Source organism: Schistocerca cancellata, chromosome 3 (genome assembly GCF_023864275.1).
Source record: "Schistocerca cancellata isolate TAMUIC-IGC-003103 chromosome 3, iqSchCanc2.1, whole genome shotgun sequence".
Classification (NCBI taxonomy): domain Eukaryota; kingdom Metazoa; phylum Arthropoda; class Insecta; order Orthoptera; family Acrididae; genus Schistocerca; species Schistocerca cancellata.
The window spans coordinates 12,305,691-12,330,056 of record NC_064628.1 but is presented as its reverse complement, the minus strand read 5'-3'; the positions used below and the strand labels follow the sequence as shown (position 1 = coordinate 12,330,056).

Sequence of the window (24,366 nt, the reverse complement as noted above, 5' to 3'; positions counted from 1 at the left end):
TCTTCCATTGGTCAACAAAAATCTGCATAAAGTAATTCTCCAGCTTTAGTGGGTTTCTGCACTTTTTCACCACATGCCGGCCAATGATATTTAGCACAGACACACCCTTCAGAAAAGCTACTATCAGTCTTTGTCTCTATACCAAGATCATTTAAAAACTGGCACACAGAATGTTAAATTAGATACCCATTTTTTCATGCCATCCAAAAATAAATTACAGGATCCATCAGGACAAAAACGAATATCTTCAAAATATAGTTCTGTCCATTGAATATCTATACGGCAACTCGACCTGTACCAAACGCTTTAATTTTGCATGCCATTCTTGGCACTATCTATCTGTTTTAGAGTTTCAAATTGTTCATGCGTAGTGTACCAGCCATGTTGATGTGTTATGTGATGTATTGCACCACTGTCAAAGTAACACTCATTACAGCCCAGTGGATTTACATCTACAGAAAAGATGTTGCTTCTTGCTAATAAAAGTTCTTTATTCGTTTTTGAAGAATCTTAAATTTTACACTGTGTTACACTAGTTAACAATATAGCAATCTTCTCTGTTGTCTGTGCATATATTTTCATTTGGCCGATGGCCCCTTTTTGTACATTGTTTTGATAAGTGACCTACTTTACCACATAAAAAGTGTCTTCTGTCTTCATTCCTTTTATAATGAAACATTTTTAAAGCATCTGATGCAGATGAAGTTTGTTTACACCTTTGTCACTGTTTGGGAATTTGTAGGTCATCTTAATAGTCATTAGCTATTGTTATTTTGAAAGTGTGTGTGTTAGTGAGACTAATTAAATGTGTCTGATTGTAGGATCTGGGTAGTAGAGATCTGACAAGATCAAAAGTATATCTAGTCTGCTATATCATTCGAATTGGTGCAATGGAAGTGAGGGATATCGATCATCGTCGAAGCTCTCAAGTACCAAAGAAACTACATGCCGAAGGTATGAGGAGGCCATGGGGAGTTGCTGCTATGGATATTACTCTTTTCCTTTGTGGAAAGATGGAAAGTGATGAAGAGAAACACCACTTCATTCCATTTCTGCAGTAAGTCACTTTTGCATTAGCATTATAAAGTTTGACATTAAAAAAAAATTTTTTTTACTTCTCCTGAACTTTTTGTCTCTGTTAGCATTTATTTATCTTAAAATGCATTTTTACTGCCTTGTCATTGCACTGTTTCTGAGATAAATTGCAGTATAGATGTAGGTATGTGCTGCAGTCTCCACAGGAAAGGTTAATAATGTTTTCATTAAAACTGAAGCGACAGATGTTTGTGGGGTGTATCTCCAGCTCATAGAGAGCTTAACATTAATATTGAATGAATAGATGGTTACACATTTATGCTGCTTGGAAATGTATTCTTCATCAATAGTCCATACAGAAGCCATATAACAAACTTTGTAGTGCTGAGGTTATGCGTTTTAATGACATTATCTACCAAAATATTACTTGGTGTAGAACCATTGTTTATTTATTTGTCTTGTACAAGCATCAATCAGTTAAACTTGGAAAGGAAAAATAGAACACATTCAAGATGTTTAGAGTAATTAATTTGTGAAGACACTGGTGTAATTGGGGAAACAAGAAATATTAGTACCACAGACTGACTATGCTACAGTCTATTATATACTAAAGATTGATCATTTTCTTTGATTAATGTATGGACATGGACTGAACACTAATATTGTCATCATATGTTGTAAGTATTTCACTGATAAGCATTTTCACTTGACAATTTCAAGTTCACCTAGTAAGCGCCTAGTTTTTTTTTTTTTCAGTTCTTACTCAATGCAAGGGAATGTCCAGGTTAGAATATCAAGTCAGAAACGGCTTTACAGCTTGGGAATTATTTACAAATTTATTGAGGTAACTTACACAATTGGTAAATGTGTCATTTTGTAACAAATCACCTCAAGTTGTATTCACATACTGCATTAGTGCCCCATTCTGCCACCAGGAGCACCAGTGTCGTGCACAATTAAAATGGCTACTTTCACTAGTGTATAGCATGCTTGCTGTGTGTTTTGGTTTCATGAAACAAACTCTGCAACAATCATTCAGTGTAAACTTTGCAGCAAATACAGCAAAGAACTTTCTGGCAGGTGTACAATTTACTCCTGGCACAAGAATTTTGTTCAGATGGGTTGTCGTCGGATTGGATGTGAAGGACTAATTGTGTGGCCATCTCGCTCCCCAAACTTGACACCACTGGAGTTCATTGTATGGGGTTTCATTAAGGACCATTAGTATGTTCCTTCTCTACCAAACAACTTAGGACACGAAAAACTGAATCTACGTTGCCGTTGCGGAAGTTACATCCAATTTGCTGGATTGAGTGCGCAGAGAAAGTTATTACCGTGGGAAGTTTGCCACATCGCAAATGGTAGTCACATTGAACCAAAATGACACTTGACACTTTTATGTAGAACTTGAAGGTGTTTGCTACAAAATGACATACCTGACTACTCTGTAAGTTATCTTAATAAATTTCTAAATCACTCCAAAGTTCTAAAGTCCTTTATGACCCATCCTGCAGAATGAAAAGGACAGACTGCTACTAAGCACGGATTGAGTTGCAGACCGGTACAACGAAAAGGCTGTTACACATTGAGCTTTCAGCCAAAGCCTTCTTCAGAAAGGAAAGACACACACATTTACAAAAGCAAGCACACCTCATGCACGCATGATTGTTATCTGCAGCCACTCTGCCCTGAATGCAACTGTGCTGAGCAAAAGCGGCAGTCTGGAGATGGATGGCGAAGGGAGGGATAGCAGGGTGTGAGTGCAGGGAGAGATGTGGGTAGTGCCTGGCAAAGTGAGCAGGGACTAGAAGGCCAGCCGCACCCTCAAGAGACTTTGTGTGGAAGGGACGGGATGAGAAGCAGTCTGCCACTGCATCCACTGATCTTTTTCCCTTCTCTATTCCTCTCCTTTGCACTTCCCTTTCCTCCCCCCTCCCATTGTCAGACCCCAGACACAGTGCGTGGCAGCTTTGTTCTGCCACCTTCTAGTCCCTGCGTGCCACACCAGACAGGATTCACTTCTCTCCTCCCATCCATATCCTTTTATCTTTCCCTATTCCTATTTTTTGTATGTGTGTGCGTGTGTGTGCGCAGGCGCGTGCTTTAAGCCTTTTAATTTTATTTTTGCAGTTTCAGTTCCTTTGTTCAGAAATAAGTGACCCAGTATATTGCATTATTCTACCCCAAATGCTATGTATACAGAGCAAAAAATGAAGCAGCTGATTTTGTATCAGTGTGCAGTACTATCTTCATCATTCCACAGTTTTTTTTCATACCTGTGTTTTACATAAATTCTTCAATGCTTAGTGAATTTTAAGTCAAGAATATGGCATTCTTATTTTATAGTTACAAAGTCATAAGTTAGGGCATTGTTTCACTGTTCATGTTGCCATCATGGGAACTGTAACTTTTTCTAGTATATATGAATAAACATAGGGTAAAAATTCAGAGGTTAGGTTCTTTTCATTTAACATCACCTCCAGCTATCTCCTGCTTCCATTCTCTTATAAGAGACTTCTTATTGAGCATGTGCACACTCACTAAACTAGAGCACTCGCTGAGAAAAATCCAAAGTTTTCCATCCTGCACTTTATTTGTGGTTGCTGCTGTGATCAGAGATGATTCTGAAGTTTCAATACAAACACTTTATTAACAGCACAAATTCACAGTGATGTTTGTCTCAAAAACTACAAGTGATAAATTGTTTGATCACTTGAAATAACAAACACAAAGTTTACTGATGGAGATATAAGATCTTCGGAAAGAGTCATCCCTTATGGCTGTAGGGCGGCACCCATTGAGAAACCGGGTCACATCGAGTAGCGCAGGCACAACAGTGGTGCAAAGTAGAGTGGACTATCCTGGCTTGCCTCAGTGACTGCGCAGCATTGGACTGAGTCGAACTGCGACTTGAATTGTGAATTGAACTGTGACTCGAACTGCGACTGACCTAGTGGAGGCTGTGCCTGGCCTTATACACCCAGCAGGTGCAGGTGAAAATACATTTCTGACCGTGTGATGTGCGTGTGGTGTTTCTTTGATAGTAGTGCTGTTGGTTTCCTGGTGTGGATGTGGCTCTGAAGCATAGCTGCTGCCTTGTGATGGGACCTGGTACAAATGGCCTATGAACATACTGTGTATATGCAGCACAGGGTCATGACCATGTGATGCTTGTCTTATTTTATTTATTTATTTAAATGTCAAGTTCTGTAGGACCAAATTGAGGAGCAAATCTCCACGTTCATGGAACGTGTCAATACATGAACTTACAACATAAAAAGTAATAACAGATAAAAATAAATGTTCATGAACCTGAAAGAAAATCAGTCCATAAGTTTAAGCAGACGCTATCAGCAATACAATGAGAATCGTCTTAATTTTTCAAGGAACTCCTCGACAGAATAGAAAGAGTGACCCATGAGGAAACTTTTCAGTTTCGATTTGAAAGCGTGTGGATTACTGCTAAGATTTTTGAATTTGAGTGGCAGCTTATTGTCTCGTATGTATACGCAACCACCAGGGGAAAGACATTTGTGGGTGACTGACAGGCAACTCTGCGCGGCAGAAATGTAGGGCTGGCAGCAACGTATGTAGCCTACAGCCGATACACGACATCCCTTCCCCCTTAGAAAGGAGACGACAATGCCATCTCGAAGGAGGCCATCCGTGGCTGCTGTGTTGTGACAGTGGTGAGAAGGGCGGAGTGGCATTGGGCGTGGTGGATGAGAAGAGGCGTGAATGGCCAGGCAGGATGGCTGTCGAAGACCAATTGGGGTGCAGCGTGTGGACTTAAACGGAAGATGGTGCAAGAGCCATCAAAGGCACAGGTGCCAGAGGAGGCGATTGAGCTTGACGAGAAGCCATTGAACCAGCCCAGTCACACGGGCGAATGACAGCAGCAGTCAGTGGCGAACCGTCTCCCTCGACATTGTTTCGTCAACGGGAGCAACCTCCGTAGTCACTACGAATAACGAACAGACAACTGGTGTTGAAGTTCACAGCACTGAACAGAATCAAAAGCAATATATTAAGTCAGAATCCTTGACTTGACAGAAGCCCCTGAGTACAAAATACAATGAACAAGACTACTGAGCATGGGGTGTAGACCCTTGGCAGCTGATGTGCAAGAATAGAACATTTCAGAACAACAGAAAAAGCTCAGCGCCACTTGCACGAAAATGAAGAAGTGGACCACACTTTACAATGAAGATTGTCCCAACAAAATAAGGCATGCTGTGTGTGTGTGAAGATAGAGGGAATAGCAAATGGCTGTCACAGGTGGCGGGGGAAGGCTGGGCATCTGCTGGGCTGTTAGTGAAAAAAAGTGCAACCCAGGACCCAAAAGAACACGCAATGGAATTGGCAGCACAGGTCGAGACAGTGGGCTGGAGGGGGGGTTGACAGCAGCGATGGGAATGGCTGCACGGGCAACCGTGACAGTGCCAGTGAGAATGACTGGGCTGGCCACTAACACGGCAATGGTGGCGGTGGTAAGAGGACCACCCACAGCACAGGTGATGACGAACACACTGGCAAGACAGCTGGCGTGGACATGGACAGGGTAGGCAGTGGCAGGTGAGCCAGCTGGAACAGGACCACTGGCGTGAGGACTGACGAATGGACCACAGTCGTCACAGACAGATTTGGCAACAGTTGGAGGGCTAGCGACGTGGGGACCGACCACAGGAATGACGTCATCACCGACAGGCTCGGCACTGTCAGGAGGGACGGCCGGAAGAGGGTGGGCGAAAACCGGACTGGAGTCATTCTCGGCCCAGTCGGTGACGACACGTCAGCTGGCTGAGACAGGGATAGCGATATCCGGATTGGTGACGGGACTGAAGACATCACTGACAGACGGAGTGACTACGTAAGTGCTGGCTAGAAGAGGGCCAGTGATGTCTGGACTGATGACACAGCTGGCATCATCACCGACAGTCTGAGTTGCGAAAGGAGCGCCGGCACCGACAGGTGTGATGCCGAAAGGAGGGCTAGCCGTAACAGAGCTGGCACTGATAAAACTTACGCCGATGGTGAGAGAGACAGCATCTGATAGTGTCGCAGCCGAGGGCTGGGCCGAGAGTAACTGTACTGCCGTCATATATTTTTGGGAACGAGATGTGGAGTACCGCATGGCGTGCCGACCGTGTTGCAACTTTCCTGACTGCAAGTGGGCCAGCTTGCCACACACAATACTTATGGATGCCCTGTCTGGACCATGTTCAGGAACAAGCTCACTTGAAAACAGTAAAAAGACTGTCTGGTATTAACCAAGTACGTGGCACGCCTGTTGCGTGGCTGGGGGAGACTGACGTAGTGAAAGTGTACATTTAAGTGTCCAACTTACAATTCGTGGTTTGTGTCCTCTGGATGAGAGCCAGAAAGAAACTGACAACAGAAACTCAATTTCTGCACCCACACTGGCAAGAAAATTGATGCTGTGTTGCATACCTTGTATGCCGTATGCCGTATGCCGTAGAGTGCAACTCCAACTCCAACTGTTGACAGTACAGGTCTCAGTCATCTTTCTGACTGTCGAACATACGAAAAAGCAACACAGGTTCAGTGGCTGTGTGCCGAGAAACAGCTGTAGTAGCCAAAAACTGAGTGAGGTGAGCTACGCCCTGTAGCAGTTTCTGAATTTGCTGCTGCTGCTGCTGCTGCTGCTGCTGCTGCAGCCAAACAGTGTTAGACGAAGACAGCTCAGCTGATGGGACAGGCATGATAATGGAAAATCGCACTCAAACCATAAACAAAGATACCACTGAACTGTGACAGAAATATAAAAAAGGAACAATTGAAAACAATATAGACCAACAGCAATAACTAGAGAATTCCTTTGACAACAACACATGAACAGAAAACAACCCTTTTGACGCACAGACATCATCAGAAGATCTGCAGAATGTGACTAATACCACTGAATATAGGGTGTGACAACAATATAAACCGAAATACACTGTCCCCATCGCAACAAATGGCACACACAAGCAAAAGCATATTCACTGGAAGATCTCTGAGCCAGCAAACAAACTAACGCGGCAAGAACCATAAACCACATGTGAAAACAGTTCCGTGGCCAATGTCCTGTATAGCAGATGAGAAAAGGGAAAACGACTGCAGGAATGAACACACATGAGAGAATGATTCATTATCGCTTTTCTGTCCTGTGCTTTGTGTGTGGTTGCTTGCTGTTTTCAAAGATGATTCTGAAGTTGTCGTACAAACGTTTCATTAACTAAACAAATTCACAGTGATCTTTGTTACAAAAACCACAATTGAAAGATCATTCGATCACTTGGAATAAAAAACTCGAAGTGTGCTGATGAGGTATCAGATCTGTGAGAAGTGTCGTACCGTATTGCCGTATTGCACTGAGGAACTGGGCCGTGTGAAGTCGTGTATGCATGACAATGGATCGAAGCAGGGCAGTGGAGCGCCCTGTTTGCCTCGGTGAGTGCACAGCACTGAACTACAGTTCAAGCTGCAACTTGCCTGCCGAGGCTGTGCTGTGGCCTTATGTACCCAGTAGGCGGAAGTCCGTTTCTGTCCATGTGGTGTGTGGATGGTGTTTGTTCATTGTCAGCAGTGCCTCCATTTCCTAGTGCACTGAAGCATAGCGGGTGCCTGCAGGTAGAGCCTGGTACAAATGGCATACACAGCACAGTTTCGTGCCATTGGTGCCCGTCTTGTTTGTATACACAACTACCAGAGAAGACACACTTGCGGGCGACAGGTAGGTAACTCCACACAGCAGAAACATCACGTTGGCAGCGGACATATGTGGCATATTGCTGATGTGCAACCCAAGGTTGATGCAGAATTCCACACCTGTGCATGACTACATGCTTATGAACTTTTCCTAGCTTTTCATAGTAGGAGCCCTACAGTGCCCATGACCCACCTTCTACATGTAGGAGGGCTGCTGACTGTCTTCCTCATTTTTGTGAACTCCTAGCACCTCCATGAAATAATTTCAACATTTATGCTTTCAGGTGCATAAGCCTCCACTGCACAATGGAGACTTTCGCATGGGTCAGTCCCTGTTCCCACTAATTCTCTCTAGAAAGAGATGTGTTCCACTAGGATGTTTTAAAATTCTTTGCAATGGGTGCTAGAAAACACCTAAAGTTTCTTTTGTTAAGCAAGCATAGTGGGCCCTGACCACAACCCACTTAGAAGGGTTTCAGGAAAACTTACCCATCAGCTCCAGGCTGGACAAAGCCCCCTTGCTACCATATACTGTAAAACCAGCTCTAGTGTTGTAGTGGTTCCACCTGCTTTTATTTTCTTCGTTTGCTGTCCTTGGTGTTGATGTACTATGTTGTTACACTGGATGAAAAATGGGGTTTTTAATTTGGACACTGACTACTGTAAATAATGTTGCCAACAAATACACAGTTGCGTTTCACTGTCTTTTACTTTCACTTTTCACAACCCCCACCCCCACATTTATAAGGCCAGTGCACTATTGTTTACCTTTCGATAAGCCTAATTAATCTTTAACAGGCAAAGCTCCACATACTGCCACAATAGTTTCCTATTGAACATCTACAAGCAGTAAAAGCCTAACCACAAGGTTTACAGTTCTTGAAGAATAGAAAGATACGTATTGAGCAGACACTGTCATTGTTTTTTACACATGGCCTAATTGTTTAACACTTATTCCACAGTTAAGTTGAAGCAGTGTTGTGATTCTAATTAACACAGGTTTCTCGTCTGAAACTCGGCCATGGACTGACTGTCCCGTGACCAAAAATCGGGCCCTTATATATAATCACAATAATAGGTGCTGAAGCTACACATTTTTTGAAGTTAAATTTACAGAAATTACAATTAAAACTTAACTCATTAAATTAACTGAATAAACCAAAAATTCTTATACTGCAAGAGTTAGGCCAAATTATTTGTTTAAATCATGAAATTAACAAATACCATTACACAGCCAATACTTTTTCCAAAACTGTTAATTACTTTGGAATTAATTCAGGGCTGATCTTGCTAACATGTTTTTGAATAGAGCCAAATAGATACTTTAAAATTACTAGTATTTCGTCTTCCAAATGTTTATAATTAGTACAGAATTTATATTTGGTTGTATGTCAACAGTAGAATTTAAGTTACAAAACAATTACTCATTTCTCCCTATAATTAAATATACTAACTAGGAATAGTCAAAATAAATTATATAAAATCAATTACATACATAGAACTAGGCACAAAATTGGATCTGTTGTTGTATTCTTTAAAACTGAGGGCCAACCTTTCTCTTTTATGAAAATGCAGATTATAGTCACGTGTGTTAATGGTAATTAGTCAAGAAAAACATGAATTTTTAAGGAGGGAGATGGCAAAACAAGACGGGAATTAAAATTATCCCAGCTTGCTTCATTACAGTGTCCACAAAGTGCAGATTGTGAGCCAGTTGACACAGCCAGGAATGATATGCTACAGTTTGCGTGTTTAGAAGGTGCTGAGAAAAGTTGCAGTAGGACTAATAGTCTCACAAGCTGCCAAGTGTACTTGAGTCTTTAGCTTTTGAAAATCATTAACGTTTCCATCATCAGGAGAAATTAAGAAATGGGAAAAACAGGAACTTGTAGGTGCTGGGGAAGAGAAAAGTTGATAAAAATGTGAGCTTCTAAAAGACACAAGATGCTCTGGACACTTCCTTATCCATTGTTTTTTTATGAAATCAAGTGTTTGCATTGACTTTTCCTTCTCTTTCACATCTTTGTTTTGTATGTTTCCTGTCATATAACAGAATTTATTTGAAAAATGTAAATAGTTTGTTTTAATTTGATAAAAATGAAAAAAATGAAACTTACTCATTGCTGACAAAAGTTTCTAAAATATTTGTGTAATGAGTGTACTCAAGAATAGGGCACATCTGGAAAGCCTAGAATGTTAGCGCATTGCATCCGGAATTTGAGTTGGCAGGCCTGCCACAGATTGAATCTGCCTCGTGGATTAACAATGAGTGCTAGTGAGCTGGCCAGCCTGGATGTGGTTTTTAAGCTAGATAAATGCTGGGCTAATACCCACCCTAATACCCACATCCCATTTCAAATACACACTATGCAAACATTTACAACATGTCTCACTACTTGGACATGAGATTAACTTTAAATGTAGGTAGATGGACAAATTCCATACAGGGGGAGTGGGGAGTGGGGAGAGGGAGGATGGGGGGGGGGGGGGCGGCGGCGGCGGAGTGCGGAGTGGTGGTGTCATGAAGGGCACCAAGCCACCAGCTGTCACTAACATTGCCATTGGGAAAAGGCAAAGAAGAGGAGAATGTACTCTAGAATAACATCCCACTTTGGCAATAACGATATACCCGGAGGTTGGGCAAGTACCTAATATGCAAGTGAGATAAAGTTCTTTGTGCTTTTTACGGAAGTGCTGGGACAGTGGCCTCATTCCAACATTTTCCAGAGCGACACATTTTATCAAGACCACCATTGTGAAGTTCATCACACATAGGGCAAGCATAGCAATTGAGAGTTGGACCGAGTCCATAAGGAGTCTTGTTTCAAGACAATATTCAAAATTTGCCTGTCTATTGGCAATGTTATCACAAGAAGATGAAGATACTTTTTGACACTCTTCGGTAAGTTTTACAGATAAGGTTTCAGACAATGTGACATTGTGCGTGATTGGGAAAGGCTTGAACTTCTCACTTACACCTAGAATCTTGCCTTTAACTGATTTTATTAGTGTTGTTGAGGAAGCTGTTAGACCTCATACAATTGACACTGTAGAAGAAATAAAGTGTGAAACATGTCATGTACTAATGAGAGTTTCACCACAGAAGAGCAATGTTTCCTCTGTGGAAAGGGCTGCACTGCAGAAGTTGTGAGGAGATCCTCAGATGGTGGTCCTTTCGCTGGGTGAGGGGATTGTCACTGTGCTATTGCCATGTTACGTCTATGACCAGAAGTTTTATAGCTTATTGAGTGAACTAATATACTGAAAGTTCGATAAAGACCCACAGGAAGAGTAGAAAGAAAAAAAAAGTGTTGTTGAATTATTCTTCTTTTCTGCAAAAAGATTAAGACCTCAGAACTCTACTCCACCGAGTTTATAGGGTGTTCCGAAGATTCAAAAGAGTCTTCTATTACATCCTACTGTGAACAATATCGGCACTCTTTACACTTGACTTGGCTAGAAATCTTGCTTCTGTACTGAGACTTTCCCACGAAAGTGCTTTAATCATACTCACAACTCTTGTGATTTTATTAATAGCCTGATGTCACTTTAACCCAGTGAATCAGACTTGGTAGTAAGCTTCGATTTCGTCTTACACTTCCCAAGGCTTCCACCCGTGGTTTCATTGGCAGTAAGTTCAAAGCCGATATAACAGCTCTGTTTCATCATGCTCTTCCCTTAATCTACTTTCCATTCAACACTGAATGTTTGGAGCAAGAATAGTCCACAGATGTACTGCTGGTCCATAGTGTCCAACAACCACAGTATTTCAGCGATCAGACATGTCGCCATCATCAGGTGCACTGACGAAAGCTCCTGAGGGCAGGCAGCAGCCGTATTAAATCCCCTCCCCTCACGAGGCATTCTCTCCGTGGTCTGCACCTGCACATCGGCAGTCGCTGATACGCTAGCATCGGCGTCTGTGGTGGCGTCAGTGTAATTGCCTCATCCACCCTAGTCGTCTGTCTTTTTTTAGACACTCAGCAAAGGAAACGAATCACAAATGTTTGGAGCAAATTGGCAGTGTAGCCGTGGGTAGTCCTCTCTCCCTTCTGGCAGTAAACTTCTGTATGGAAGACTTTCAGGAGAGGGCTTTTGATGTGGCAGAACTTAAGTTTTCTGGCAATGTGTCGATGTGATACTTTTGTAGTGTGATGCTGCGGTGAAGAACAACTCTCATGCTTTTTGCAGCATATGAATTCTATCCGTGAGAATGTCCTGTTTAAGATTGAAGTGAAGGAGGATGGCTGTCTACCATTTCTGGACGTTTTGGTCAGTCGGAAAGTGGATGGATCATTGGGGCATTCCATTTACTGTTAGTCCACACATACAGACCTGTATTTATAGGTGTCTAACTGTGATCACCCGTCACAAATTATGGGGGTCCTTTGAACATTGGAGCGCTGGGCACATGTTGCGTGTGATAGAGAGACAGTCTTGCAAAAGAAATGGAACATTTACAATCTGTGCTGACAGATGATAACAGCTTAAAAGGAGGAAGAAACATGACCACCCACAAAATCAAGAGAAGAAGGAGCTGTTCAAGTCCATGACATTCCTCCCAAATTTTGGCAATATTTCGTCGAAATTGGGCAGAATCCTAAGGAAACATTATTTCAAAGTAATCTTCCAGGCATCTACAAAGATTTGTGCTCTTCTCTGTTTGATAAAGGGCGATCTGAAATTGCGGAGGGCTGGAATTTACAGAATACCGTGGTAGTGTGGCAGTGTGGTGAAACAATACGCACAGTACGTGAAAGGTTCATTGAACGTGAGTGCCACACTCACCTTTTGCAGCCCAGTAAATCAGCCATAGCTTGGCATTGTATGGATTTTTCTGCCAAGAAAATCTTGGACTCAGTGATATCCTTCTGGGATTCAATTATTAAGAAATTGGTGGAAATGCATTTGGCAGAAGGTCTGATTGATCGTGATGGTGGCTTTCAACTGAATAAGATGTGGGACCTGTTGATTTCTTTAATTTTTTTTAGAAAGAAAATATTTTATGACTAATGAGATGCCTAACAATACTTAATTTTATTAATTTGACACCTGAATTTTTTAACTCTGTGAGCCCACATTTTGACAGAGAACATACAAGTAGTATTACCATTATGCATGTGCCTGCATGTCATAGGTGGGGCAGTGTTCAAACAGGGCACAAAACTCAACAGAGGGCACTCGTGTAGTAGCTGCCTCTGCACCTGCATCTCTGTACCATTTTTTGGTATAAAGTTAGCAATGTGAACTAGCAGCCTCCAGTGCAAAACACTCACCTCAAGATGCCTGAATACTTGTCAGCCAGAATATTGAAACAAGAAGTTTGTTCATCTGGCTGAAATCCCGAAACTTCATTAAATATTTGTTCAGTAAATTACAAAGAATGAGAAAGAATGCTATACTAAGAATGCCACTTACACATACACTCACCAAAGTTGACATCCATTAAAATACAGAATACCACCAAGTGATATTTTGTGATCTTTCAAAGACATTTGACTGTGCACATCTCAACTTTTGGTAGAAAGATTGAAGTTTTTTATAGAACAATGTTGCAGCTAACAAATAGTCTAAGTTATTTGTCACAAGGAGAAAGCATGAAATTGTATCAGGTAATTAAATATTTGTAACAGCAGGGGAGCAGTCGTTTAAAAAGCTTAAGGACGTATCTTTGTCACAACAGAAAGGTGGTATGGAAAGAGGGCTGGCAGGGGTTGCGAGTAAAAAGCGAAAAATGAAGACAGCCAGAGTTCCCAGGCGGTCACCCATATGAGTACTGACGTTGTTGCTTAACTTCGGTGATCGGATGAGATCCGGTGTATTTTTTTTATTTGTTTTATTTTTTTTTGGTTTTTTTGTTTTTTCTTTCTTTTTTATTTTTTTATTTTTTTGTAAAACTGGAACCGCATCCTATTACTCAGTTACTCTCTTTCTGTAACTTTCTTAATTTTATTTCTTTTTATCCAAAAATGGTCTTATGTATGCTAGTTTACAGGCCAGCACATAACAAAGATAGACAAATGAATGGAGACTGGTTATATTTCACCAGCTGACACTAACTATATATCTAAACTTATTTTCGAGAGAACTGCATGTAAGAAGCAAGAAAGAGATCAGTGTACGTATCATCAAAACTCAATTGCGAAACTGAAAGACAATTGATGCAAATAAGAGGGGCTCGGACACATCTTACAGTTGTTTCGCATATGCGTGATGCAATGCAGATGATAAGAAATTGGCAAAATATTGTTCGTGTTTATTACTATTTTTGATCTTAGAATATTGGTCCCAAATGTGAGTCAAAAAGGTGAGTCCATCGTGAATTTGCCGGTCGATAAGGGCGTAAACAGTGTGGCCCAACAACCACACAGCAGTATTGTGTTTTGCGCATGGGAAATATTTAAAATCCGGTACAATGATACTATCAACTGAGACGTGCGCCGGCGTAGTTCACCTGATGAGAGCCACCATTAACTGGCAACTCCTCCACACATCGGAAACAGCTTGACATTGCAGGCGGTGTTCTCTGGTGTCAAGCACGCCACACCTGCCGCAGTTGGGGGAGGCGAGAAGCTGAATGTCGGCTAAACGCTGATTGGTGGGCAGTGTGTTGTTGACTAGTTTGTACCACAACGCAGACACATCGGAAGGCAGAATACTGCTATTGACATTTGACCACACTTGCTTCCAGTTTACAGTAGGTAAGCGGACTTCCAATTTACTAAGGGGAGGTTGTCCCATCAATTCAATATAGAGCTGCCGTGCTGACCTGTGTGGATCTGTGGCCGTGCGGAGGACATAGCGTCTATTTAGGATATACTCTCGTACAAAGGACATACGGTAAGGGATGTTGGCCACCGATACTGGGGCGCTTTCCAACACGGTATGGCCATTGGCGTCTTTATAATGTAGTCGCACGACAGAAGACGCATTCGCCTCTTCTCCCAACACCAGCAAACGCCATTTTCGGTGGCACATTTGACGCAAAGCACGTCCTTCCACCTCGAAGGCGGCGCGGAGTGCGCGCTTAGCAGTCTCATAGGTGACTGCCGAACGTAGGTGAGACACACAACACAGCTGCTCGATGCACCGCCTGACATTCACTTGGTGTGTGCGGCCTCCGACACTCGCGGGCTGTTGGCAAATCATTACTGCAGTTCCAAAAATTAATAGTAAGTCTGCTCTTATTTATCAGCAAATTTAGGTTTTCCTGCTTTTAATTGCTATGTTTGAAACAATTAACTCTTCTTTAATTAACCCCAAAAATGATCTGGACTAACTTAGGAAATGTTTGATAAACACCTTGTGAGAAAGAAATTTTTGTTTTGCAGATGTGCAGAACGTGATAACTTAGATGGAACGCTCCGTCGAATACTTCTGCTAAAAGAAGTCCCTCAAAGAGACCATAAAGGGCATGGACTTTGGATTAGTCTGAAGTTACTTCATGGAGACATTAAGCAGGTGCATTTGACTGGATCTTACCTATTTATTCAAATAACAGCTCAAACAATAACGGAATGACAAAAGATTATGGTTTAGTGCCTTGTCAAGATAATCCAAGCAGTGCGTCATTTGGAAAATGAAAATGAATAATTTTGTTTTAATATTATGAAAAGGAAAGTTTCTACTCACAATATAGTGTAGATGCTGAGTCACAGATAGATACAACAAAAAGACTGTCGCAAATAAGCTTGTGTCCAACAAGGCCTTTGTCGAAAAATAGACGACGGAAAGAAATAGAGACACACACACACACACACACACACACACACACACACACACACACACACACAAAAGTAACTGCAGACTCTGACAGCTGAAGGGTAAGCCCTTGTTGGCCAAAAGGTTATTTGTGATTCAGCATCTCCACTATATGGTGAGTAGCAACTTCCCTTTTCATAATATTGGTACATTCCATCCTGGGTTTTCCACTGTTTAATTTTATTTTATGTGGATACATAGAGCAATATCTCATTTGTTCTATGATTACCTGAAGAGAGGTGCATGCATTTTCTCTTTAACTAGATATTATTTTATGTTTGGTTTTACTTGATCATACAAACCTTCTTCTTCATATTCATCATCATCATCATCATCATCTTCTTCTTCTTCTTCTTCTTCTTCTTTTCCTCTTCTTATTATTGTTGTTGTTGTTGTTGTTGTTGTGGTCTTCAGTCCTGAGACTGGTTTGATGCAGCTCTCCATGCTACCCTATCCTGTGCAAGCTTCTTCATCTCCCAGTACCTACTGCAACCTACATCCTTCTGAATCTGCTCGGTGTATTCATCTCTTGGTCTCCCTCTACGATTTTTGCCCTCTACACTGCCCTCCAATGTTAAATTTGTGATCCCTTGATGCCTCACAACATGTCCTACCAACCGATCCCTTCTTCTAGTAAAGTTGGTCCACAAACGTCTCCCCAATCCTATTCAGTACCTCCTCATTAGTTATGTGATCTACCCACCTAATCTTCAGCATTCTTCTGTAGCACCACATTTCGAAAGCTTCTATTCTCTTCTTGTCCAAACTAGTTATCGTCCATGTTTCACTTCCATACATGACTACGCTCCATACAAATACTTTCAGAAACAACTTCCTGACACTTAAATCTATACTAGATGTTAACAAATTTCTCTTCTTCAGAAACGCTTTCCTTGCCATTGCCAGTCTACATTTGATATCCTCTCTATTTCGACCATCGTCAGTTATTTTGCTCCCCAAATAGCAAAACTCCTTTACTACTTGAAGTGTCTCATTTCCTAATCTAATTCCCTCAGCATCACCCGACTTAATTCGACTACATTCCATTATCCTCGTTTTGCTTTTGTTGATGTTCATCTGATACCCTCCTTTCATGACACTGTCCATTCCATTCAACTGCTCTTCCAAGTCCTTTTCTGTCTCTGTGAGAATTACAATGTCATCGGCGAACCTCAAAGTTTTTATTTCTTCTCCATGGATTTTAATACCTACTCCGAATTTTTATTTTGTTTCCTTCACTGCTTGCTCAATATACAGATTGAATAACATCGGGGAGAGGCTACAACCCTGTTTCACTCCCTTCCCAACCACTGCTTCCCTTTTGTGTCCCTCAACTCTTATAACTGCCATCTGGTTTCTGTACAAATTGTAAATAGCCTTTCGCTCCCTGTATTTTACCCCTGCCACCTTTAGAATTTGAAAGAGAGTATTCCAGTCAACATTGTCAAACGCTTTCTCTAAGTCTACAAATGCTAGAAACATAGGTTTGCCTTTCCTTAATCTAGCTTCTAAGATAAGTCGTAAGGTCAGTTTTGCCTAACGTGTTCCAACACTTCTATGGAATCCAAACTGATCTTCCCCGAGGTCAACTACTACCAGTTTTTCCATTCGTCTGTAGAGAATACGAGTTAGTATTTTGCATCTGTGACTTATTAAACTGATTGTTCGGTAATTTTCACATCTGTCAGCACCTGCTTTCTTTGGGATTGGAATTATTATATTCTTCTTGAAGTCTGAGGGTATTTCGCCTGTCTCATACATCTTGATCACCAGATGGTAGAGTTTTTCAGGACTGGCTCTCCTAAGGCCGTCAGTAGTTCTAATGGAATGTTGTCTACTCCCAGGGCCTTGTTTCGACTCAGGTCTTTCAGTGCTCTGTCAAACTCTTCACGCAGTATCGTGTCTCCCATGTCATCCTCATCTACATACTCTTCCATTTCCATAATATTGTCCTCAAGTACATTGCCCTTGTATAGGCCCTCTATATACCCCCTCCACTTTTCTGCTTTCCCTTCTTTGCTTAGAACTGGGTTTCCATCTGAGCTCTTGATATTCATACAAGTGGTTCTCTGTTCTCCAAAGGTCTCTTTAATTTTCCTGTAGGCAGTATCTATCTTACCCCTAGTGAGACAAGCCTCTACATCCTTACATTTGTCCTCTAGCCATCCCTGCTTAGCCATTTTGCGCTTCCTGTCAATCTTGTTTTTGAGACGTTTGTATTCCTTTTTACCTGCTTCATTTACTGCATTTTTATATTTTCTCCTTTCATCAATTAAATTCAGTATTTCTTCTGTTACCCAAGGATTTCTACTAGCCCTCGTCTTTTTACCTACTTGATCCTCTGCTGCCTTCACTACTTCATCCCTCAGAGCTAACCATTCTTCTTCTACTGTATTTCTTTCCCCCATTCCTGTCAATTGTTCCCTTATGCTCTCCCTGAAACTCTGTACAACCTCTGGTTTAGTCAGTTTATCCAGGTCCCATCTCCTTAAATTCCCACCTTTTGCAGTTTCTTCAGTTTTAATCTACAGTTCATAAACAATAGAGTGTGGTCAGAATCCACATCTGCTCCTGGAAATGTCTTACAATTTAAAACCTGGTTCCTAAATCTCTGTCTTACCATTATGTAATCTATCTTAAACCTGTCAGTATATCCAGGCTTCTTCCATGTATGCAACCTTCTTTCATGATTCTTGAACCAAGTGTTAGCTATGATTAAGTTGTGCTCTGTGCAAAATTCTATCAGGCGGCTTCCTCTTTCATTTCTTAGCCCCAATCCATATTCACCTACTATGTTTCCTTCTCTCCCTTTTCGTACTTCTTCTTATTATTATTGTATGTATTGGTATATTAGAATGTTCTGAGTGGGATCTAAATAGCAATTGAGAATGCAACGTGAAATTGGGAAGATTGGAAACTGTCAGAGGGAAGAGTTATAGTAAGAGCATAATACAGAAGAAAGAACTATGGAGATGGCAGCTGCCTAGTTGTGTGTGACTTGACTCGCAGAATGCAGGAAGAGTTCCTGTGAGTGATGGAAGGAAGTAGTAGTTTACACAGGAACTGATAAGGACTGATGGGAAAAGGGAGGTATTAGTACATAAGGATAAGATAAAGTAGCTGCAGAAAAGAAAATGCTAAAATAAAATAATGTGAGTACTGGTCAATGGGGGAAAAAAAAAAAGAAATTATTTCCAAACAGAGCTGCCCTTTCAGCAATGCAAGTGATCCTGTAATCTCCTCCAGAAGCAATATATTGTTCCTGTCTATGCTCCATGTCTGTTCTCCTATTCTTGTTCATAAATTCTTTCTTCCTGCTTCATTTTTCACTTATGTTGCTTCCATACTTACTTAATTTTCTCTGTTTATTATTTTCACTCCATCATAATCGTAAGCAGTTTGATATCCACTGCTGGATAAAGGTTTTCTATAGACTTTGCCATCCGGTACTGTCTTCAGCTGTGCACATCCTAGTAAGAGGGGTCCAGTCATTATTGGCTGCTTTTGAACTCAATTTTCTAAAATTTTCACTGCAAATATTTTGAATTTCCTTTCTTACACTGCTGCTGAAAAGTGTTTGTAAAATACCTAAAGCTAATCACATTAATTATGAGCTATATCCAAGAATTGTAATGAGGTCATTTATTATTTGCACTCATTACTTTCGTCGCCAATAATTTCTTGAAGTAACCTTACACGTCTAAACAAATATTTTGAGCTTCAGCAATGGGAGGGTGGCGTATTCACATATTTATTTAACATTTTTTTTGTGTTAATAACAACATCTTTATTATTTATTTTAAACATGTATTTGCACAAACAAAATCATTGTCTTTTTAATACCTCTGGGTTGTGAACTGAGAATCACAGTTGAACTTGGACTTGATCAGCAGAACTTTGCCAGTCAAAGATGATCCTGCTTCACGACAATATAGCGTAAATTAACATGTATACAATGCAGTTTTCCATGTTGAGCTTGATCTGAGCTAATTTTGTGTGTTAATCTAAGGTTAACTGCTTTGTACAATCATTTGTTAGAGAGGTATTTCACTATAATTTTCGTTTATGAACAAGTAACATTAATTTGTTTGTTGTATTTTTTATTATTTTGCAGGTGAGAGAAGAGAACCCTCATCTTGTTCTCGGTAATGTTGCAGTTGCCAGGAAAATGGGTTTTCCTGAAGTAATTCTTCCCGGTGATGTTAGAAATGATCTGTACCTTATGCTCGTTTCTGGTGAATTTTCTAAAGGCAGCAAGTCTACTGACAAAAATGTTGAAGTCACTGTAAAAGTCTGCAATGAGAAAGGTCAGAGCATTCCTGTAAGTTGTTCAGCAATTTTTGAAATATTATTTCAGCACGATTATTGCAATGTTTGTCGAAGTTTCTAAATTCCTTTTGCCTCCTAAATTTCACAGGGTGTTATAACATTAGGTGGTGGTGTCGAACCATTAAACGAGTACCGTTCTGTGATCTACTATCACGAAGATAGGCCGAGATGGTGCGAGATTTTTAAAGTAGCAATTCCGATAGAAGAATTCAAAGCGAGCCATTTGAAATTCACTTTTAAACACCGTTCATCGACTGAAGCCAAAGACAAATCTGAGAAACCATTTGCCATGTCATATGTTACATTGATGCAGGAAAATGGCACAACATTGGAAGATTCACTCCACGAATTACTTGTTTACAAGGTAAGTATGTTTTTGTTATTAAGTATACTGTCGGCAAAAAAATGGCAACACCAAGAGGGAATTGTGCGGCACAAACAAAAATTGGTAGGCATGTTTCTACATCTGAAAGATGGATGTCAATTAGAATTTGTACCAGTTGCGTAAGTGTGGTGTCAATAGTGTCACTATGTGGCTGCAAATCAGGTTTGCATTAAAGACATGTTGCAACGGTCATGAGTGTTAGTTATGTTAATCAAGAATGCCTTTAAGGTGGCAAAGAAAGCCATCATTAACACCTCACCAAGTTTGAAAGATCTTTGTACATCCATATTTAAATTGGATGATGGTGGGACATTAGCTGGTGTAAATTTTATTAAAAATGAAACTCTTCCATCTGTACTTAAGATTTCATATTTATTTGGCTACTAGTTTCGACGTTGCGTCAAAGCCGACTTCGGGCCCTATATAACACACCGTATTTAAAACAAACAATGTGAGACGTCAGTAGTCTGTGAGCTATTGTACAAAATAAATATATTATAAACATATTATATAAAGGATGAAATCATTAAAAGTAGTTACATTTCGTTCATTTTCACTAATTTATCTTGGCATTAGCAATTTATATGGTACAAACAAGTACAAATGAAGTTATATATACACGGTTATTTCCGTTATAGGTCAATACCAGACATTTGAATGAAAATGGGGGTATATATAAGTATTGATCTATAATGGAAATAACTGTGTATATATAACCTCATTTGTACTTGTTTGTACCGTATAAATTGCTAATGTCAACGTAAATTGCATCATAGTGAAAATGAACAAAATGTGTGTCGTAACTGCGACCAGGACGGTCATGGGGTAGCAATGAGAGAAAGCGCGGCGGGACCCGCGGAGAGGCCCGCGAACGAAGACACGACGGGAGAGGACGTACACGACAAACGAAGGACAGAATGAATACGACAAGATCGAACGAGGAAACAAACGCGTCCACTCGTACACAGAACGAGGAAGTAAGCTGTCTAGCATGAAGCCAGGTGTAAACCGACGTACGCGAGGTTATACTCCCTGGCTGAGCGCGAGGCAGGCTATCGGGGGCGCCGCTGTTGGCCGCTGGGACCCCGTGCTCCACTGTGGCTCCCTCACACTAAAAGCGGGTCAGGAGGCGTGCGCCGCCACAGCTTACGGTGCGATGGTGCAGAAACCTCTACGGGTCTTCGACGTCCGTGACGTCTGGCGTGGATTTAAATTCCGCGGCGCGTGGTACCAGAAGGTAACTACTTTTAATGAATTCGTCCTTAATATAATATGTTTATAATATATTTACGTTGTACAATAGCTCACAGACTACTGGTGTCTCACATTGTTTGTTTTATGTATGGTGTGTTATATTGGGCCCGAAGATGGTGTTGACGCAATGTTGAAACTAATAGCCAAATAAATATGAAATCTTAAGTACAGCTGGAGGACTTTCATTTTTAATTTTAAAAAAAGTTTGAAAGAGGTCATGTAATAGGGCTACAACAAGCTGGATGTTCCTTCTTTGATATTCCCGAAAGATTTAGCAGTCGTGTAGCCACTGTACACAGTTGCTGGCAGTGGTGGTCACAAGAATATAAGGTCACAAGAAGGCTGGGCTCCAGATGGCCACATGGCACTACTGATAGGGTAGACCGTCATGTTCGGCATACGTCTCTGGTGCATTGTACTGCATCTGCAGCAACAATTTGAACAGCAGTTGGCACCACAGTGAAGCAGTCAACTGTTACAAATTGGTTGCTCCGAGGACAGCTCCGAGCCAGATGCCCTGTGGCGTGCATTCATCTACATTCATCTACATTTATACTCCGCAAGCCACCCAACGGTGTGTGGCGGAGGGCACTTTACGTGCCACTGTCATTATCTCCCTTTCCTGTTCCAGTCGCGTATGGTTCGCGGGAAGAACGACTGTCTGAAAGCCTCTGTGCGCGCTCTAATCTCTCTAATTTTACATTCGTGATCTCCTCGGGAGGTATATGTAGGGGGAAGCAATATATTTGATACCTCATCCAGAAACGCACCCTCTCGAAACCTGGCGAGCAAGCTACACCGCGATGCAGAGCGCCTCTCTTGCAGAGTCTGCCACTTGAGTTTGTTAAACATCCCCGTAACGCTATCACGGTTACCAAATAACCCTGTGACAAAACGCGCCACTCTCCTTTGGATCTTCTCTATCTCCTCCGTCAACCCGATCTGGTACGGATCCCACACTGATGAGCAATACTCAAGTATAGGTCGAACGAGTGTTTTGTAAGCCACCTCCTTTGTTGATGGACTACATTTTCTAAGGACTCTCCCAATGAATCTCAACCTGGTACCCGCCTTACCAACAATTAATTTTATATGATCATTCCACTTCAAATCGTTCCGCACGCATACTCCCAGATATTTTACAGAAGTAACTGCTACCAGTGTTTGTTCCGCTATCATATAATCATACAATAAAGGATCCTTCTTTCTATGTATTCGCAATACATTACATTTGTCTATATTAAGGGTCAGTTGCCACTCCCTGCACCAAGTGCCTATCCGCTGCAGATCTTCCTGCATTTCGCTACAATTTTCTAATGCTGCAACTTCTCTGTATACTACAGCATCATCCGCGAAAAGCCGCATGGAACTTCTGACACTATCTACTAGGTCATTTATATATATTGTGAAAAGCAATGGTCCCATAACACTCCCCTGTGGCACGCCAGAGGTTACTTTAACGTCTGTAGACGTCTCTCCGTTGATAACAACATGCTGTGTTCTGTTTGCTAAAAACTCTTCAATCCAGCCACACAGCTGGTCTGATATTCCGTAGGCTCTTACTTTGTTTATCAGGCGACAGTGCGGAACTGTATCGAACGCCTTCCGGAAGTCAAGAAAAATAGCATCTGCCTGGGAGCCCGTATCTAATATTTTCTGGATCTCATGAACAAATAAAGCGAGTTGGGTTTCACACGATCGCTGTTTCCGGAATCCATGTTGATTCCTACATAGTAGATTCTGAGTTTCCAAAAACGACATGATACTCGAGCAAAAGACATGTTCTAAAATTCTACAACAGATCAACGTCAGAGATATAGGTCTATAGTTTTGCGCATCTGCTCGACGACCCTTCTTGAAGACTGGGACTACCTGTGCTCTTTTCCAATCATTTGGAACCTTCTGTTCCTCTAGAGACTTGCGGTACACGGCTGTTAGAAGGGGGGCAAGTTCTTTCGCGTACTCTGTGTAGAATCGAATTGGTATCCCATCAGGTCCAGTGGACTTTCCTCTGTTGAGTGATTCCAGTTGCTTTTCTATTCCTTGGACACTTATTTCGATGTTTCCACTAAACCCCAACCGTCACCGTTTTCTACTTCAATGGTAGCAAGCTAGAGCCGATTGGAGGACAGGATGGAGGTGTGTTATGTTTTCTGATGAAAGTTGTTTCTGCCTGAGTGCTAGTGACGCCCGTGTGCTGGTTAGGAGGAGGTCAGTTGAGGACCTGCAACCGACCTGCCTGTGTGCTAGGCACTCTGGACCTACACTTGGAGTTATGGTCTTAGGTGTGATTCCGTAGATAGCAGGAGTACTCTTGTGATTATCCCACACACCCTGACTGCAAAATTGTCTGTCAGTGTGGAGATTTGATCTTTTGTGGTGCCGGATAGCACTCACGACATATAATTGTTGCAACCCAACACGGTCTACAGAGTGTCGACGTGTTGCCTCGGCTTGCTCAATCGACAGGTCTGTCGCCAATCGAGCTCATGTGGTACATCATTGTATGACAACTCCGCAATCAGCATGAATTGTCCCTCTGTTGAATGACCAAGAGCAACAGGCATGGAACTCCATCCGACAATCTGGCATCTGGCACCTGTACAACACAATGCATGCACATTTACGAGCTTTTGTCCAACATTATGCTTCAGCATACTGCCAGTTACACCTTTTATTAATGTACCAGCATTTCACATTTGCAGTTGCTTATCTTGCACTTACATTAACCTGTGATCTTACAATGTTGTTGTTGTTGTTGTTGTTGTTGTGGTCTTCAGTCCTGAGACGGGTTTGGTGTAGCTCTCCATGCTACTCTATCCTGTGCAAGCTTCTTCATCTCCCAGTACTTACTGCAACCTACATCCTTGTGAATCTGAATCTGCTTAGTG

At 41.5% G+C, this 24,366-nt stretch overlaps 1 protein-coding gene across 1 annotated transcript in view; it reads left to right on the top strand.

Annotated features, from left to right (window-relative positions):
* LOC126176786 (dedicator of cytokinesis protein 1) overlaps positions 1–24,366 on the top strand; it is a 475,112-nt gene that overhangs the window by 88,860 nt on the left and 361,886 nt on the right. The window contains exons 7-10 of the mRNA XM_049923958.1: positions 822–1,057; positions 15,078–15,207; positions 19,622–19,828; positions 19,925–20,200. Coding sequence (XP_049779915.1) covers positions 822–1,057; positions 15,078–15,207; positions 19,622–19,828; positions 19,925–20,200 — 849 coding nt within the window. The remainder of the gene's footprint in view (positions 1–821; positions 1,058–15,077; positions 15,208–19,621; positions 19,829–19,924; positions 20,201–24,366) is intronic.